This window comes from Euprymna scolopes, chromosome 16, assembly GCF_053919585.1.
Source record: "Euprymna scolopes isolate OS-2025 chromosome 16, ASM5391958v1, whole genome shotgun sequence".
Lineage (NCBI taxonomy): Eukaryota > Metazoa > Mollusca > Cephalopoda > Sepiida > Sepiolidae > Euprymna > Euprymna scolopes.
The window spans coordinates 110,801,232-110,820,507 of record NC_136497.1 but is presented as its reverse complement, the minus strand read 5'-3'; the positions used below and the strand labels follow the sequence as shown (position 1 = coordinate 110,820,507).

The 19,276-nt window shown below is 30.3% G+C and overlaps 1 protein-coding gene across 1 annotated transcript in view; it reads left to right on the top strand.

Annotated features, from left to right (window-relative positions):
* The window catches only part of LOC145296050 (lysine-specific histone demethylase 2-like), a 211,622-nt gene that overhangs the window by 46,935 nt on the left and 145,411 nt on the right, over window positions 1-19,276 (top strand). The window contains exons 5-8 of the mRNA XM_080142105.1: window positions 3,846-4,071; window positions 9,808-9,849; window positions 13,094-13,271; window positions 17,102-17,280. Of these exons, the coding sequence (XP_079998231.1) occupies window positions 3,846-4,071; window positions 9,808-9,849; window positions 13,094-13,271; window positions 17,102-17,280 (625 nt within the window). The remainder of the gene's footprint in view (window positions 1-3,845; window positions 4,072-9,807; window positions 9,850-13,093; window positions 13,272-17,101; window positions 17,281-19,276) is intronic.

Genomic DNA, 19,276 nt, shown 5'->3' with positions numbered 1-19,276 from the left:
GTAGGATTTATAGTGTTGTAAGTAATTTATGTTTTAAGGAATGTTTAATTTAATTCATGTCTCATGAATCGGATGATTTATTCTTGGCATTGGTTTTCCTGATTTGGATAGTTCCTAATTCATCCTTGAAAAACATTAGGTACTTATGGCAGGGATCATATTAAGGTTGACAACATCCTAAGTGAATGTGTTTCTGTGGAACAAACTGGATTTAAACTTGGACAAAACAAATCTAATAATTAGTGTTGGGATGATTCCTAATTTTTTTTTATTCTGATTCCAGGAAAATGTTGATTAACGATTCCGATACCGGTTCCCGTGGAATTGTTGTTTTGAAATATACCATTAAATAATCGAAAGTTTTTGTGTTGCGAAAAAATTTGGTACACCGAAAAAATGGAAATACAATTAAGGGAATTTCGAAAACGATTTGATTTTTTTTCGTAAAATTTCTTTCATTGAAGATAAAAGTCAAAACAGATATTTTAACCATGAATTAAATATGCACCATGAAATTAATAACAATCAATTTCAGGAGTTATTTTATATATTAAAACATATAAAGAAACAGTAAGTCATAATTAATTCAACAAGAATACAAAAACATCAAATTTCAAGGGGAATAACATGTTTTGTTTATCTTTTGATATTCATTTTTTGTTTTATTTTCTCTTTATTTTCGATAACTCTTTCAAATGTAGCATTTTGCAGCTTCAATCGCTAACTGATTTTTATTCCACTTTCTAAAATATTCTTATTTCTAAATGAAATTTAAAAATAAATCTTTGATTGAATTTTTAGCTTTTTATATTCAATTGTCTCAAATTATTCCTATTTGACTTTTTAAAAATATTTTTAACAACAATAATGTTATTTTTTAAATCTAAATAAATTGGGTTTATTTCTATATTTTTATTATATAATTATATACTTATCGGTCTTTAATGTTTATTCTTATTTAATGTCTTAATTTACCTTTTTATTTCTATAGAAAAAAGTAAATTTTTGATAATTGTTTATTTCTATTGTTAAATAAGTCATTTATTGAACATTTGAAATTGCCTCCGCCTTAATGCTGTTTCTAACAACCTTTTTATTTTTATTTTTTTGTTGGGGGTTGGGAAACATTTATCTATGCTCACATCACAACTGTGATACCAGGCATCAGTGAATGTCGACCAAGCCCCTACAGTCCTTTAGTTGAACGGCTCTGAGTGACTAGTTAGTTTGCAAAGGTAGGGTTCAAAGGATTTTTAAAAAAAGTTAAACTTTTTTCCTTTTTTTAATAAATTTTTCACATTTTTTTTTTTTTTTTGTGCGAAGAAGTTCCCAAAAATGTGTAATTGCTTTATTCGCAGAATATTTGAATGAAATGTAAATTTCTAAAAGAAAAAAAAATTAAATTCACTTACCGCATTTATTTAACAGATAGCAAAATTATTATTTTCTTTTATAGTTTTCGAAAGACCTTAAGTGGAACCATCAGTCAGCATAATATGTAGTTCTAACGTTTTTGTTTTTGGATACTTCAAAAAAGCCGACTGACTGTCAAAGTTTTGCAAACTGATACCATGTGATCAGTTTCACTTTAGTTTTAGAAATATTTCCTGAAACAGCCTTCGTTTAGAAAATAGGAAGTACATATATTGTTCTATTAAACCTTTTATTGTTTAAATAATTTGACTTGTTTTATTTTTTAAAAATATAAAGGTTGACAAGACATTTTTCATTTACTAATGAGATTTTTCATTCATTTACTAATGGAAGAGTGTTGATAAAAAAAAAAAACTTGCCAAAAAATAAGCCCCCCTCCATTTCTTTTAGTCACCAGTTGGAAAAACCACTGATTTTTAACATGATTTACTTGCAATGAGAGCACTGTAAAATCTTTTTCTCTAAGGTTTAAGTATTCATCAATTTTTTCATGGGCTTGACATAGACTGTTTTATACATAAATAAACTTTGCTCACAAATGAAAACAATGTTACCTCGCGACACCTAAAGTTTTGCAACAGCATAAACAGATAACTAATCATGGGCCTCGAAGTTTCAAAACAGACAGACAACACCTATGTATGTGATGAAATAAGAAAACTCATTAAGATAAATAAAGATTACCTTTAAAGTAGTTAATAAAATTTTTGTATATCATTAAATATGTTATGAAAAGTTCTATGACGTTTTTATCATAAATTTTTGACAGCATCAATCTCACTTTAAACAAACAGTTCAACTTAAAAATATAAGAGAATCGTAATGAAAGAATCGTAAATCTAAGGTGTTTTTTAACAATGTGATTCTGATTCCCTCCAAAATACACGATTCTAACGATTGACGATTCCGAATAATCGTCCTACTAATATTCCAAAACATAAGAATCGACCACCCTAGCCACCTACCTATATACACTAACGGCTCCAAGAATCAAAATAAAGTAGAGATTCATGTGATGGAAAATTGGGCAAAAGATTAATAAAGCAGCATCAATATATGATAGAACCCCTAACCATTCAAGTACTGAACAAAATATATCGACTTGCAAATAGCAAAGAAATAATTCCATGTTGAATATTGAATCATATTTGGTTAAATGGAAATGACATGAGCTGACAAAGAAGCAAAAAGAGCTGGAAAGGGAAAAATCTCTAACAACAAAATACTATACACAAACTACAAGCCTTGAATTAAGAAACTGATCACCAATAAATAGCAAGAAGAATGGAATTAATGTGTAAACAAGCTAAAAAATATTAAACTAATCATTGGAAATTGACATACTAAAAATAACTGTAACAAAAAAAAAAAAAAGTTGTACTAAACCAATTACACGTTGGTCACATTCATACAATATACTTGTACCTATTTGAAGGCGCCAAAACTCCAATATGCAATATACTAGAGTGTGTTGACTTTATTTCATATCAAAAGACTAATTATCATTAGTTCGACCTTAAAAATCTCTTCAACAAAATAGAATGATCCAAAATAACAAACTTTCTAAAAGAAATAAACTTATTTACCAAAATATAAACAGACTCCCAAATTTGGTGCACACAATAATATACTAAAATCATAATATAGAACCAGAACAACCAAACCAAGAACATAATGACTAACACTGAATCAAATAAATCACAATAGCATACTACCCACCAGCAGGTGCAGTATTATATAAGACAGCCAATTCCCTGAATAAGCTAAAAATATTAGAATTCTGAAACATGTGATATAGTTTTCCACAAAATCTGCATGAACTTGAATGATCCAAGAATAGTTGATAAGTCATGAAGCAAACAAATTATGCAAATTAAGATGTTTTAAAATAGTTCTGAGTGGCATGTTTTAAGATTCCTCTAAAGTTAATATTAATTAATGCCTTACCAGAAAATTCATAATCTCTAATCCACTATAAAGCTATGCAATATTAATGGAAATACCCATCTATTTTGGGTCTCTTAAATTTTCCTAGCTTGACTGTAAAAATCCAAATATTAATCAGCATTTTGTCAATTAAGATGAATCACTTTTTCACCAAAATGGGTATAGATTAGTATTTAATTTTTGTTTTACTTGATTTTAAATATTAAAATAGGTATTTTCTAAAGACAAATGAAGGAAATAAACCGTACACAAGAAATAAAAATCTCTTTTAGTCTTGATTAGTTCAGAAGTTAGTCCAACAATTTAGATTGAAAATCGATCAAGGAGCAGGTGGTTTGTATTTGATGGGGGCAAGGTATGAAAAGTGAATATTCTTAAATCGCTAATAAAAAAAATTAAATATTAAAAAAGAATGATTTTTCACTAAGTGATTTTAAAAATGTATTTTTTATTTTATTTTTCAGTCACAAACCAGGTTATGAAACATTTTGCAAATGGAAGCGAGAGTGGGCTTCAAAGGGCAAGACGGAGGCCTCGATCTGTGTGTTTCTGGCTGACAATCTGTTACCATTCTGGGTGCAGTGCACACGTTCAGAGTGCCAAAAATGGAGGCAACTTTCTCGGGATGTTGACTTTACTCCAGATTTCATTCGCAAATTTAAATGTGGAATGAAATCAGAAGGAAAGACGGTAAATATCAATTAATAGAGTTAGCCTTTGTTTCGTGCTCAATTAACAAATTTACTTTCAATACATTTTGTACAAACAAAATATTAAATATCTTGCTGCTGCTGCTGCTCTGCAATGACAACACTAATAAAGAAAGCACCTTTATTAATTTTAAATACTCCAATTGTCATATACTCTTGCATACTGATAACAAATACTTATTAATAGTAGGTATCCCAAACTAGCCTAGTTTAGGATGCAAAAACTGGTAAATAGTTAAATTTGCCTTAACTTGCAACATCTCGTTTATTTTTGAGGTTATTTTGATAAAGTTTTGATTTAAATAAAATTGTCTCTTTTTGCTTTATAGATATATAATCCTTTTTCTTGTGTTTTTAATAGTTTTTTTTTTCCAGGCTATTTCAAGTTATGTCCCCAATTTTTGTGAACGCCACTTTATTTTTTACACAAAAAAATGTTGGTGTTTTTCAAATTTGGTGTGCGTGATATTGTGAGTCTCTAGGTATAAAAAAATAGTACCATTTTAAAGAAAAAAGGTAATATGCTGAGCTTAAAAAAGGGGTTTAAGTTGTTTTTCACAAAAAAATCCAACTTGAAAACTTCAGTGAAAGAAATATGAAAGAAATTCAGTTGAAAAAATTCCATCTCACCATTTTGTAGAGAAATGTCTCCTCTTTAATAATCTGTTGGTGTCATATTACTATGCTCATAAATCAAGGAGGGTCACTGATAAAAGTGACTGTACCTATACATCAAGATTTACAACTTAATCCCAAGTGACCAAGTAAGTAGTATCATCAGGAAAATCAACTGTCAGCACAAACGAGCCACACAACTAAATGAAAACATAATCAAACAACTTGTTTCACTATGGATATATCAAAATTCTTGGATGAGTTTGTTTTTGTTTATTTAAAGGTTATAGAAAGTTGTTTAAAATAATATTTTTAATGCATCAATAAAAGAAATGAAAATTTACAATTTAAAAAATAATGTCGGTTGTTTATTTTGTATATCTTTTTTCAAACTTTCATATGTTTTTTGCTTTATCTTCTTTTGGTTGGATAAACTTCAGCATTGTTAAATTATCTTTTAAAAATTAAACTGGGTGCATTTTAAACAAAAAACATTTTTAGTTGCGTGTGACTGTGACGGAAATTTTTTTTTTTCATTTTAAAAAATGTGCCTCATTTTTTTGTTTACTTATTTAATTCTCTTATGTTCTGTTGGGCGTTTTTGATACATCTAACATTTTGTGAAATTATTTTTTATTAGACTGTTCAGTTACATTACTTCAAAAAAACTTAACAAAATATAGCTAAGTTTAAGTTACGGGCAACAAGTCATGTGTAAATAAAAAACTTAATTTCACGTAAAAATCTGTATTTTTTTTTGTTTATGTTCTATCAGGCGTTTTTGATAAATTTTAAGATTTTGTTAAATTATTTTTTAATTACACTGTACATTACTTAAAAAAATAAGAACTGAAAATATAGTCAAGTTATGTACACGTGGCAGGTAAATGAAAAAATCAATTTCACTGTAAAAATCATTTTTTTAAAAAAATTTTTATTTAATAATTCCAAGACGGTTTCCGCTCTGCAAGATCTACCGCAGATGTGCTGACGGTTATATCTCACAGGATTAGTGAATCTCTTGACAAAGGCTTCCTTTCTAGGGCAATTGCTCTTGACATATCAAAGGCCTTCGACAAGGTATGGCATAAGGGTCTACTTCACAAGATTTCCAGCTACGGTATAACTGGAAATGTTTTCTCAATCATTAAATCATTTCTCTCCAATAGGCTCATAAGAGTAGTGGTAGATGGACAAAAATCGGAGGCCTGCAATATAAATGCTGGAGTCCCTCAGGGGTCAATCCTGGGCCTAACTCTCTTCCTGATCTACATCAATAACCTCCCTAAACACATACTTAAATCATTCGTTGACATCTATGCTGATGACACGACCATCTATGGCAACACATCAAAGGCTGTAAATGACAAAGTTCTCTGATTCTCTCTCCTCTGATCTCGAGCGCGGGGTTCAGTGGAGGAAGATGTGGCTGGTTACCTTTAATGCATCCAAAACCAAACTCCTATCCTTACATCATCAACGCTCTGATCCCCATCTGGCATCAATTGTGATAGATGGCTCTCGTCTGGGTGAGGCCCCGTGTTTTGACAAGCTTCTGGGTTTGACCTTTATCCTGATCTGAAATGGAACACGTACATCAAGTCTGTTGCCAAGGTCGCTGGAAAGATGGTGGGATCCTTCTACCGCTCCAGAAGATATCTCACTACGGATGCAATTCTCTATCTATATAAAAGCCAAGTATGTCCAATGATGGAATACTGTTGCCATATCTGGGCAGGAGCTGCTAAAAACAGCCTATCCTGCCTTGACAGAGTACAAAATAGACTTCGTGGCTTAGTGGGGGATGCCCTTTTCTCTACCCTGCAACCTCTCTCCCACAGAAGAGACGTTGCGAGCCTATCCTTGTTTTATTGTTATGTCCATGGCAGGTGCTCGTCTGAACTCCAATCTCTGGTCCCCCCTCGCCAATCTTTCACGAAAAACACCCGTTTAGCTGAATCCACTGTGAAAAATTTCCCCCGCTCTATATCTGTGCCTAAATCAAACGTGGATTCCATGAACAAAGCTTCTTTCTTAGAACTGCACGCCTGTGGAACTCTGTTCCGTCTGCCTGCTTCCCACCGGACTACAACTTGGATTTCTTCAAGTCCAACGTTAACAAAATTCCTAATGAACCGCCCCCTTAAGTAAACACTTTGTCAAATCTCCACACTAACGTAACGTACTTGCAATAACCATTATCCCTGAGTTGCTTCCGGGCCTTGATAAGTGGTGATCACTGTGTAAAAAAAAAAAAAAAAAAAAAAGACGGTACTTCTACAGTTTATCACCGAAAATGGAGATGCCATTTTTTTTTTTTAATGATAGGTACTATCATTAAAATCCGAGGGAGAAATCTGTGTTTTAAACTATGACCGAAGTTAGAAATAAATAACAAAAAATTAAACTAGATATTAATTACTTCGAGAAAGAACTATGAAAAAAGTAAATAAAGAAACTGAAAGAGAACATATCCATGATTATTTAATTGAAAATGTTTCAATTTAATTAATGAAAATGGGAATGTTTTTCATGAAACGTATATATATATATTTTTATTATTAAAAACAGAAAATGAAAATGACATATTCATAATTGTCTAAACAGGGTGAGTGCCATTTGAAAATCCAAACATTTACTGTATAAAAAAATTATCCAAATATAATTGTAAAAACATTTATTGAAAAGTTTGTGTAAGAAAATATCATTTTAATAAAACAATTTTATAATGAAAGAAACATTGGATTTTTATAAAATAGTTTTTTTTTTTTTTTCCGAACAAATAATTTTAATGAAACATTTTTTGAATCAAAGCAACTTTTAAGGGCCAACAACAAATTAATTTAAATGAAACGGAAAAATCATTATCTAGTTTAATTTTTTTGTTGTTTATTTCATGCTTCAGTCATAGTTTAAAATACTGATTTCTCCCTCGGATTTTAACGACAGGTGAGCGAAAAAAAATGGCGTCTGCATTTTCGGTAATAAACTGTAGAAGTACCCTCGAGACCTATCAGGTTTTTTTTGATAAACTTGAACTGAGATATCTCAAGGTTGTGTTAGGTGAAAAAAATCAACATCAGTGGAAATAAAGTTTAACTGGAAGCTGCTTTCTCTGACTACTCGAGAAGAAATCCAGTTAATTCATTTCCACCTCCAAAGCATCAAAAAAGTCTCTTAGTGAATCTGCTGAACGTTCAGATAACTTCTGCAGTTGTGATGAAGAACCATCTCAGGATATCTTCAGTTATGAACATCAAGGACAATGGGTTGTGTCTACTATGACACCAACTTTTACATTGGCCAAGTCATATCTACATCCAGCGCTGTAAGAAAATTTTTATCGCAAACCAAAGGTAGAAAAGGTTTTTTCGATGGCCTTTGTAAGATGGCATTGCACAGGTAGAGTCAGCATTTGTTTACAGATGGGGTTTTGAGGTAATGCCAGTTTCAAATGATGGTAAGATTTGGAGTGTTCTTGATATATCTACCATAGCAGAAGCTTATGAAAGAATTCTGAGAGAAAATCAATAAGGAAAGGAATTGTAGTAAGACCTCTGCCTAGAAAATATCTTACTTGTTTATTTGTCTTTTTAAGTTGAAAGTTTTTCAATGCTTGAAAAAAATGACTTGTGACTTTTTGTATAACAAATTTTTAAATCTTATTGTTGTCGGCCCTTTTTTGGTGAGTTTAAATTCCCCAAAGTAAAAATATTTCTGTGGTAAAAAGCTTTGTTATTAGAAACAAGACAAACATTTTTGAATTCCTCACCTAAAAAATGAGTAAATTTGCAAAGTTTCAAGCTCCTACCTTCAATGGTTACATTTTTACAACAATTTCAGTAACGTATACTTTCGATTCATTTTTTTATCCATTTTTTGCCCTTTTTACCAAATTGTCTGTTCGACTGCTTTTACATGGTTCACAATTATCAATTTATAATTAAAAGGAAAAATTATCTTGATCTCTAATGTGTTATGAATCATACTAAGAAGATTCAATACATTAGCTATTGAAATGAAGTTGATATGAACAGTCAAAGTTGCACTTCTGTGTCTTATTTGCACTTTTTCCCGTTGGTAGTGGGATTTTGCCCAGTGTTTAGGTTGGTTTAATCTAATAATTATTGCTTTTTACATTTTTCTACGTTTTTAATTATATACTATGAAATTTGGCTTCTGGACCATAACAAATTTTCAACTTTCCGACAAACTTTGAACGATCATAACTTTATGGCTAATTGAGCTACCAAAATAAATTTGGTACTTTTGTTTATGGTTTATTAATTTTTTTAGATATAATGAAAATAAAATTTTGGTTTGGGATACCTAGTTGTGCCTTGAATGTTGTGAAATCATTTTAGTTTTTAATTTTTATTTGTTTGCTCATGTATTAAACTTATACAGAAAAAGAATTAAAATTTTAGTTATTTTGTAATAAATAATATAAAAACATGTTGACGCCATGGAAACATTTTTCGATTATGACTTATCAATTCATGATTGAAAAATGTTTCCATATTTTTTTCCTCGCGTATCCAGGTGATACCACATGATTAAAAAAAAAAAAATTGTAGTGAAGTATGTTGTTCACTGTATCAATAAAATAGCATAATAATAAAAACATGAAAATTAATCGGAATCAAAGTTTGATATGTCAACTTAAATATTATTTAGGATCAACTTTTAAAATCTTGCGAGATAATCTTGTATATTAAAAACATTTGAATAAAAAATTTTGCTTCATAACTTTGACGTATGTTACTATGCTTATTGCTCATACTAGATTCAAAGCCACAATTTTCAGGCTTCGTTAATTTCGAAAATAATGTTCACAAAACAACTGAGAAAAGTTATTTAAAATTGTATGTTAATAAATTCTGGAAATAATTGAGTTCTAACAAAAATTGCAAACGTCAAAAATAGCAACTGCTTTTATGTTACTGTAGACTACCCACATAAAAATAATTTTACAATTTTTTGGCCTGGCAGTGTAATTGTAAAAAAACACCCGTATTTTGTGAATAAAAGTTATTGATTTCATAAAGTTAAAAAAATTTTTTTTTTTACCTAAAACGCCTATTGTTTCTTTTTATTTTAGAAAGAAAAACAGTTGGAAGCATGTGCAGTTCCAGAGGATCATGTAAGTTAAGATTTATCTATTTTTTTAAAGTAAATATTTTGTTAGAAGTTTTATTAAAAAAATAGTTGTACCTACCTGGTATTAGCTCGGATGCAGTAAAGTAATTTTAAATTTCTATTTTTATTTATTTGTGCATATAAGCTAGGCAATTCATATTTTAGATTGAAGGATATAAGTTATGGCCCTTGCTGATTTTTTTATTTTTAGGTGATTTTTAAAAAATATTTCACTTTAGCAATCCTCTGGGCTGAACAAAGTAAATTAAAAAAAATTTTTTTAGTGCAGATCAGGTTATTGTCAATATAATAATATGATACAGTAGCAAATAAAAAAAATAATATGATACAGTAGCAAATAAAAAATAATAATATGATACAGTAGCAAATAAAAAATAATAATATGATACAGTAGCAAATAAAAAATAATAATATGATACAGTAGCAAATAAAAAATAATAATATGATACAGTAGCAAATAAAAAATAATAATATGATACAGTAGCAAATAAAAAATAATAATATGATACAGTAGCAAATAAAAAATAATAATATGATACAGTAGCAAATAAAAAAAATAATATGATACAGTAGCAAATAAAAAAAATAATATGATACAGTAACAAATAAAAAAAAAATGATATGATACAGTAACAAATAAAAAAAAATGATATGATACAGTAGCAAATAAAAAATAATAATATGATACAGTAGCAAATAAAAATAATAATATGATACAGTAGCAAATAAAAAATAATAATATGATACAGTAGCAAATAAAAAATAATAATATGATACAGTAGCAAATAAAAAATAATATGATACAGTAGCAAATAAAAAATAATAATATGATACAGTAGCAAATAAAAAATAATAATATGATACAGTAGCAAATAAAAAATAATAATATGATACAGTAGCAAATAAAAAATAATAATATGATACAGTAGCAAATAAAAAATAATAATATGATACAGTAGCAAATAAAAAAAATAATATGATACAGTAGCAAATAAAAAAATAATATGATACAGTAACAAATAAAAAAAAATGATATGATACAGTAACAAATAAAAAAAAATGATATGATACAGTAGCAAATAAAAAATAATAATATGATACAGTAACAAATAAAAAATAATAATATGATACAGTAGCAAATAAAAATAATAATAATATGATACAGTAGCAAATAAAAATAATAATAATATGATACAGTAGCAAATAAAAATAATAATAATATGATACAGTAGCAAATAAAAATAATAATAATATGATACAGTAGCAAATAAAAAATAATAATATGATACAGTAGCAAATAAAAAATAATAATATGATACAGTAGCAAATAAAAAATAATAATATGATACAGTAGCAAATAAAAAATAATAATATGATACAGTAGCAAATAAAAAATAATAATATGATACAGTAACAAATAAAAAATAATAATATGATACAGTAGCAAATAAAAAATAATAATATGATACAGTAGCAAATAAAAATTAATCAGAAGCAAAGTTTAATTTGTTAGCTCAAATGTTATTTGAGTCTGATTTTGTGCTAGAAGAAAAGAAAATATTGTAGTGGATAGAAATGTATGTCCAATGATTAAATAAACATGGCTCTGAGTAACAAGAGACTTTACTCATATGGAAGAAACTTTGTTTTGGGAGTGTATTGCAGAAAGCAGAAAATTTATTATGTAAACCAGATTATGCAGTTAGTATTCGCATTAATTTAACAGCCTGTTTATGTGTGTTCTTTTTATAATGGACAGACTAAGTGTGTAAGTCAATGTCATTGACAGTTGCCTGTGCTAATGAAGTAGACAGTGAGTGGTAATTGATTTCTCTCAAACATAATGTAGGGATGTGTTTATGATGCGCATACTTTTATGAGTCGGTAATCATGCTAACGACTTGAATTGTACTTGATTGACTGATTATCTTTATTGAGAACCTTCTTTAAATAGTTTCAGATCAGTTCTGGCCAGCATTTCGCTCTTTTTTTCTTTACAGTTCATTTGTTGTGATAGAAAAATAGAAAAAATCCTGGCGCCCTGATTGATTGAAAACTATTTTAATAAATATTACAAGCAAATGGAAATGCATATGTTAAAATCTCTTTAAAACAACAAAGGGTAGACACATGCATATACCTACCCTAAATAAATATTTCCATCTTGAGTTGAATTTTGTACAAAAAAGTAACTGCGTGGCTACAATCATAATATTTATTATGCTTTATTCATAATGTTTGGCCCAATGCAACCACAGGCCTTCTTCAGGCATATTCCTTTAAACTCTGAAAACTTTTACTTAAACCTTGAAACCTGTATGGAATTTTGATTCTCTATCAGTCCTATTATCTATACAAAATCAAAAACAAGAAAATCCATAAACAACAAAATTAATAGAAAAAATCAATATCCTTTCAACCACTAAAAACATTATTCCTGTCTGGATCCCCAGTCATGTGGGGATCAAAGGCAATGACAGGGCAGATACAGCTGCAAAAAAATCTCCTCACCTTCCAACTGACAATTTTAAGATTCCACATACTGATCTTAGACCCCAGATAAAAGCATACATACAGGAAAAATGGCAACTGCTGTGGAGTCAGCAAGAGGGCAGCAAATTATACTCAATCAAACCTAGACTTAAGGAACGATGTCCGGTCATCAAGAGATCACGCCAAGAAGATGTGATACTGACTCGACTGCACATAGGACACACCAACTTTACTCATTCTTATATACTAAATGGAGAATCGGCACCAGAGTGCATCCCATGCCAGGAGACACTCACAGTAAAACATATCCTAGTTGGGTGTGATGACCTCGCCCTAACTAGAAAACTATATTATACAGAAAGCAATATGGAGGACCTCTTTGAAAAGGTCAACTCAACAAATATTCTAGCATACTTAAGGAAAGTAAATTTATATAAGAAAATTTAAGGAAATTTAAAGTCACCCAAATATACACATCCATGTATAAATACAACATTTAATTTCTTAGTTCGATTTTATAAAAAAAAGGGAGGAAAGACTGAAAAAGTCCTCCCCCACCCCAACAAAAAATAGTTAAAAAAAAAAAATAAAAAAGGACTCCAGCATTAAATGACCACATAGATTGATATGCCGTAAAACCAATCAATCAATCAAACATAATTTAATGAATTCTGGTTTTATTTGTAACTTTTTCTTTATTTTTGATAATGTTTTTATTTACTGTTTTCCTTCAGCGTGTGGAGATGTGTCAGACATCATGGTGGCTGGGACAACTGACTACCAATGTAGGTCTAAAAATGTCTCCTTCCATCTACTTCCTCTCAGACTATTCTCCCGATGCTATTGGACACTGCCCTACAGATACTACATACCGTCATCCTCGGAGTGATAAAAATTCAAACTATAGCAAAGGTTAGTATTCATCAAGTATATAGTATGTTATATATTATTAGAACATATTTACGTAATTGTTTTAATCAAGTGATATTGTAACCTAAGTATTTTAGTTACTATCTTATGAAAGATATTTTAATCAAGATATGAAATTAATAATATAAACTAATATTTTGAATTTGAGTATTTTTTATTTAAAAGAATCATTTTTCTGAGGATTAGAATGTTATATAAATGTAATCCGACATTGTATGTCTAGAAAAAAGCAGTTCAAATGACTTTCAAAAATATTCAAAGAACTCTATTGTTTTTTGTTTTGAGGAAACATTTTTTAAGAAAATTAAATTTTAAAATCCTGAATTTTCTTAGAAATATTTTCTCAAAACATAAAACTCATGGATTTCGATATTGAATGTTCAAAACTACTTATAAATTTAAACTCCTACACTTTGAAAACTTTCATTTATTTAAGGATTCTTGTGTAAAATAGCCTATTTTGTGTTAAAGTTTTCTCAATTGTATTTTAATTCAGTAAATGTTCCGATAATGTTTTATTTGGTGTTATTGTTGTTGACATTTTCAATTCTCTCGGTTCTGAAATTTGCATTGTCTCCTGTGTTGCACTTTTCAAAATGAAACCAAAAATGTTTTGTGACAAGTGCAAGAAAGATCAAAGACACAAGCTAATTTTCTTACCAATCTTTTGGCTTTACAAGCTTATTAAGAGAAAAGCACAGTGGACAATAGAAAGCATTGGAAAGAGAAATCGACACCTGTCTACAGAGTGACCCTGAAAAAAATTTGCATTAGGTACAAATAATTATTTGATCTCTCAGAAGCCACCAGTGTACCTATTTAACAAAGGACTGCCCACTTGAAGAGAGATTCAAGAAATTGTAAATGTATCAAAATCTGCTTCAGCACACAGTTCAAAGGTTATGGAAAATATTAAATCCTCTGGAGAAGAGACAGAGTTGTGGAAATTCACAGTTCTATGAATCCCAAAGGAAGACTCATCAAAAATGTTTGACCAATTCTGTTATTTTTTTGCTTAATACTAAAAGCAAGATCCTTTTCAAGTTATTAGCAAAGCACCTTTCGAATTTAATTTTCAAGAATGGCTCTATTGATACGTTAGTCCAGAAAGGTGGAGTCATCATTATGCCATACTGCCTGGAGCATATAGCAGTCCTAACACAACTTTTGAAAGAGGCAAAACAAAGGGAAGGAAAACTGATAGTATTATGGTTGTATCTTGCAAATGACTACAGGTTCATACCATACAAACTAATGGAAGAAACCCTAAAGAGACACCATGTATCTTCAACAAGGTGCAAACTAATAACCAACTATTATTAAGATTTCTGGCAGGGAGTAGTCTTTGGAATAACTGCGTCAGAATGCCAGAAGTTCAAAAAGAGCATAATTACAGGTTGTACATTGTCTACTGTCCTCTTCTCATTGGCCAGGAACATGCTGGTTAAAACAACCGAATGCCAAAGCCCACTGTCCAAATCTGGAGCATGGTGTCACCCAATAAGAGCTCACATAGACAACTTAATTGTAATTGTGACACCTACATCAATTATAGGGGGTAGATGACTTTTGAAGATATCTGATCTTGAGCATGTGATACAATGGGGAAAGGAGTGGCTGATTACTTTTAATGCATCTAAAACCAAGCTTTTATCTTTACATCATCAACGCTCTGATCCTCATCTGGCATCAATTGAAATGAATGATTGACCTTTACTCCTGATCTGAAATGGAACACATACATCAAATCTGTTGCCAAGGTCACTGGAAAAATGGTGGGATCCTTCTATCGATCCAGTAGATATCTCACTGTTGATGCAATTCTCTATCTATATAAGAGCCAGGTATGTCCAAGGATGGAGTACTGTTGCCACATCTGGGCAGGAGCTGCTAGGAAGACCTTGTCCTGCCTTGATAGAGTTCAGAATAGACTTGTCCTTTTCTCTTCCCTGCAACGTCTGTCTCACAGAAGAAATGTTGCGAGTTTGTCTCTGCTTTTTCGTTATTTTCATGGCAAGTGCTCGACTGAGCTTCAATTTATAGTACCCCCTTGCCAAACTTTCACAAGAAACACTTGTCTAGCTAAAAACACTTATCAATAATTCCCCTCACTCTTTATCTATGCCTAAACCTAAACATAGATTCCATGAACAAAGCTTCTTTCTTAGAACTGCACGCCTGTGGAACTGTCTTCCGTTTTCCTGCTTTCCAGCTGACTACAATCTGATTATTTTCAAGTCCCAACGTAAACAAGTTCTTGATTAGCCATTCCACTTAAGTTAACAAATTTACTGAATTTCCATTACTAATGATTACTATATTGTCCAATTGACTACTGTGCACTCTTAACCCTTATCAAAAAAAAAAAAAAAAAAAAAAAAACGATAATGATATGAGCTAGAATGAATTGTAATCCAGTTAAGTCAAGGTGACTAATATTGGAGAAAGGCAAAATTGCGGAGAAATTCTGATATACAAACACAGCAATTCTGATCCTAAGTGAAGAGCCTGAGCAAGACTTTCAACAGCCGCCTTAAGGATACTGTCAGAATCCAGCAGACTATTAAGGACCTTAATAAGTCTGTAATTTAATATGTCCTGCATTATCAACCCAGCTCTGACCCCATCCCAAGGTAACAATGTTGCATTCCTGTGCCTATTCTACAAGTCTTTTAATAGGATGTGCTTTGATGATCTTGTAGCATATGTGCTCCCATCGATGTACATACCTCTAACTCATCAAGCGGAAAAATCCTACTCCTTCACAATTGAGGTCCCTAGATGCCAGAAAGCTTTCTACTCTAATAGCTTCATCCTTTGGACTGCTAGACTTTGGAATTCCCTCTCTATTTCCTGCTTCCCTGAATGCAGAAGTTTAAATTAAAAGGCATATCGCTGCTCAACTACCAACATAGTCCCCTGTAAACAGGATTCCAAATAGTAGCCCCTTATGTCCAAGTGGCAATATGCCTTATTTTAATCGGCATGTTAGTCTGTTCAGTAAAATTGACAAACGTTAACATGTGCATTTAATAATTGATTTTAATTTTTATTTTAATATGTGAACAAAAAAAAATAAACTGACCAAATTCGCATCCAAGTGAGTTTTACACTGTTTTATTTTATCTTATCATGGAGATCGATTTTAATTAAACATTTTGGATTGATAGATTTCATTAAATAATGATATTTGTTAGGCTAATAATTAACTTTGAGATTGTTCCCAATACTAAAGTTAATTAAGGTAGTTTTAAAGAGGGGGGGGGGGTAAAAACAATTTACCAACTTAAAAAAGAATGCCAAAACAAAGAAGAGATGGTATTATATGACAGCGGAAGAAGTGGGAATCATTCTCATTGGCTGCTGCCTGTTGCCGTATCTTGAAAACAAAACAAAAAGGTTGAAGAGTGTTAAAAAAGAAGGAAAGATTTTTACAATGACGTGCATAGCTAAACGCTTTCAAGGTGACCGTGTGTGTTCTAGGTCAGGTCAGTGTCTGAGCCAATATGCTGCAGAATCCAAAATTGGTAATGAAGACTGCATCACTGAAGATCACCATTGATGTATATAGAAAATGTATTGTGCAATTATGTTTTTTCCTTGAGCAAGTGAAATTGAAAATGATAGAAATTAATGAAAAAATGAAAATGGGATCATAGGGAATCCGCGTTGCTTAGAAGAGTACATAATACCTGTGCACTGTTGCTAATTCTAAGATTATAATAGTTTTTATGATAAAAAGCTTTTAAAAAGTACTTTTTCTTTTTTCTTTAAAATATTTATTTGGGATATTGTAAATTTTCCCCTTTCAGTTTGGGAGATGTTACGCCAACCATTCAAACAGCCTGACCAGGCAGATGTTGCATACAGTGTGAAACCCGATGAAATGAGTGAGCTTGAAAGAAAACAATTTCCAAATTTTGCCAAAGAACCAAAAATTTTTCTCAGTCTTCGTAATCTCATAATAAGTTTGTGGAATCTTAATATAAAGGTAAGAGTAAAAACAAAAAACTTAAAATGCTTTGCTTTGTTAGTTTTAACATTTCTTTTGCAACACCCTCTCTTTATTTCTCACTCTTCTTCTTTCTATCTTTCTCTCCCTCTTTCTATCTATCTATATATATAAGTATTGTCTTCATTATCATATTAAACTTGTGAAGTTTTTACAAATTTGAAATGTTGTTTCAAAGAAACTATCTAATTTTATGTAAATCTTTGTTATTTGGTTTTAATTTACTTCTGTAAATAAAACAAGATGGTTGCCAAATAAATTTCGGTCCATGGCTAGACAGAAAAATACTTTTTAATTTTATTCCTTTGTTCATAGAATGGAATCTTTAAGTTTTAATAAATTTGTAGCTGAAACTCTTGAAAATTATCACTTTAGAAAAATAGTTCTAACTGGCTTTCTAAAATCTATTAAGATTTTTAAAACTATTTTAGATTTAAATATATTTTTATACTTATATTGTTTGTAAAAGTAGACATATAATTAAAAGAAAAAAAAATTGTGTCACTTAAAATTCAGTTTTATGTTCTCAAATTTTTGTTGAAAAGTTGATTTCTGCTTATCTAATCTTTAATTTTTTTTTGCTTATGTAAACTTTGCTAACAGCAACAATGAAAATGTTTGGAGTTGACATTTAATATTTTAAATATTTAAGGTATAAAATCAAATAAAAAAAATTAATTCTTAAACATCAATTGAAATCAATATTTTAAAGATTGATCTAATAGGTGTAGTATTGTATTTATCAATGTTTGAATAAATTTTTATAAAAACTTTTTTATAAGATTAGTTCATTGATATTCATGTATTGTGTGATGATGATGATATTTATGAAGATATTTTATTTAGAAATTACTGCAGTTCAATGTAATTTGCATAAATGTTTGTAGATCTTTAAATAATTTTTTTTTTTACCCAAAACAAAGCATATTGGCACTTGGAACATAAGCGACTACTATTTCGTGTCTAACAGAGAATTGTCAGAAGTTAAGCAGTGAGCTGTTTGTTCATATTGCATTTTAAATTTCTGTAGTAAGGGAAGCAAGAAACAAGGAGGGAATTTCAAAGTCTAGTAGTCTGAGAGAAGAAACTATTAGAGTAGAAAGCTTTTCGGCATTTAGAAACCTCAACAGTGAAGGGGTGGGATTTTGCTGCTTGAATTAGTACGTTGAGGGAGCACAAATGCTATGAGTTCATCAGAGCACATTCCATTAAAATACTTATATAACAGACACAGGGCTACAACAAAGGTTGGAGCTTGACCGATAGTGTTTTTTATAAAAATAAAATTTAACCATTTTAGATCTGTTCAATTAAAAATTTAAACTGGAATAAGAATGTATAGGCGTCAAATAACTTCAGATGTTGTACTCCTTGTTTATTATCAGGTGAAGCTGTGATCCAAGAGATTTTCATGAATTTTAATGAATTAAACTTGGAATCAGATTTTGCCACAGTATGTATGGATATCCTGTCTTTGTTTGCACTTAGCGCTGGTGTCAACAAACATTATCTTGTACGTATTTGTTGCTGCCCAGCCATATTATTTTGCTGGGATTTATGCAATCCATTCTTCAGCAAGAAGAACTTTGTTAGACAACAACTCTGCCTACTGACTCTTTTACAATTACAGTTATATTGTCAACAAACTTGGTCTTCATCGTCTGTCCTGTCACTTGACTGCTGGACGTATGTCATGTCACTCAGCAATAAATGACATATTTGTACACTGTTGGTTTTCGCTTTCATTTTATTTACTTTTCTATCTGGGCAAAGCTGATGGAAACAAATCGGATGGAATTTTGACGATGGAAAACTTATGATATGGAAAACTTATGATATGGAAAACTTATGATATGGAAAACTTATGATATGGAAAACTTATGATATGGAAAACTTATCATATGGAAAACTTATCATATGGAAAACTTATGATATGGATGTTCAGAAATGATTTGTCTGTCAGTAACATTATTTT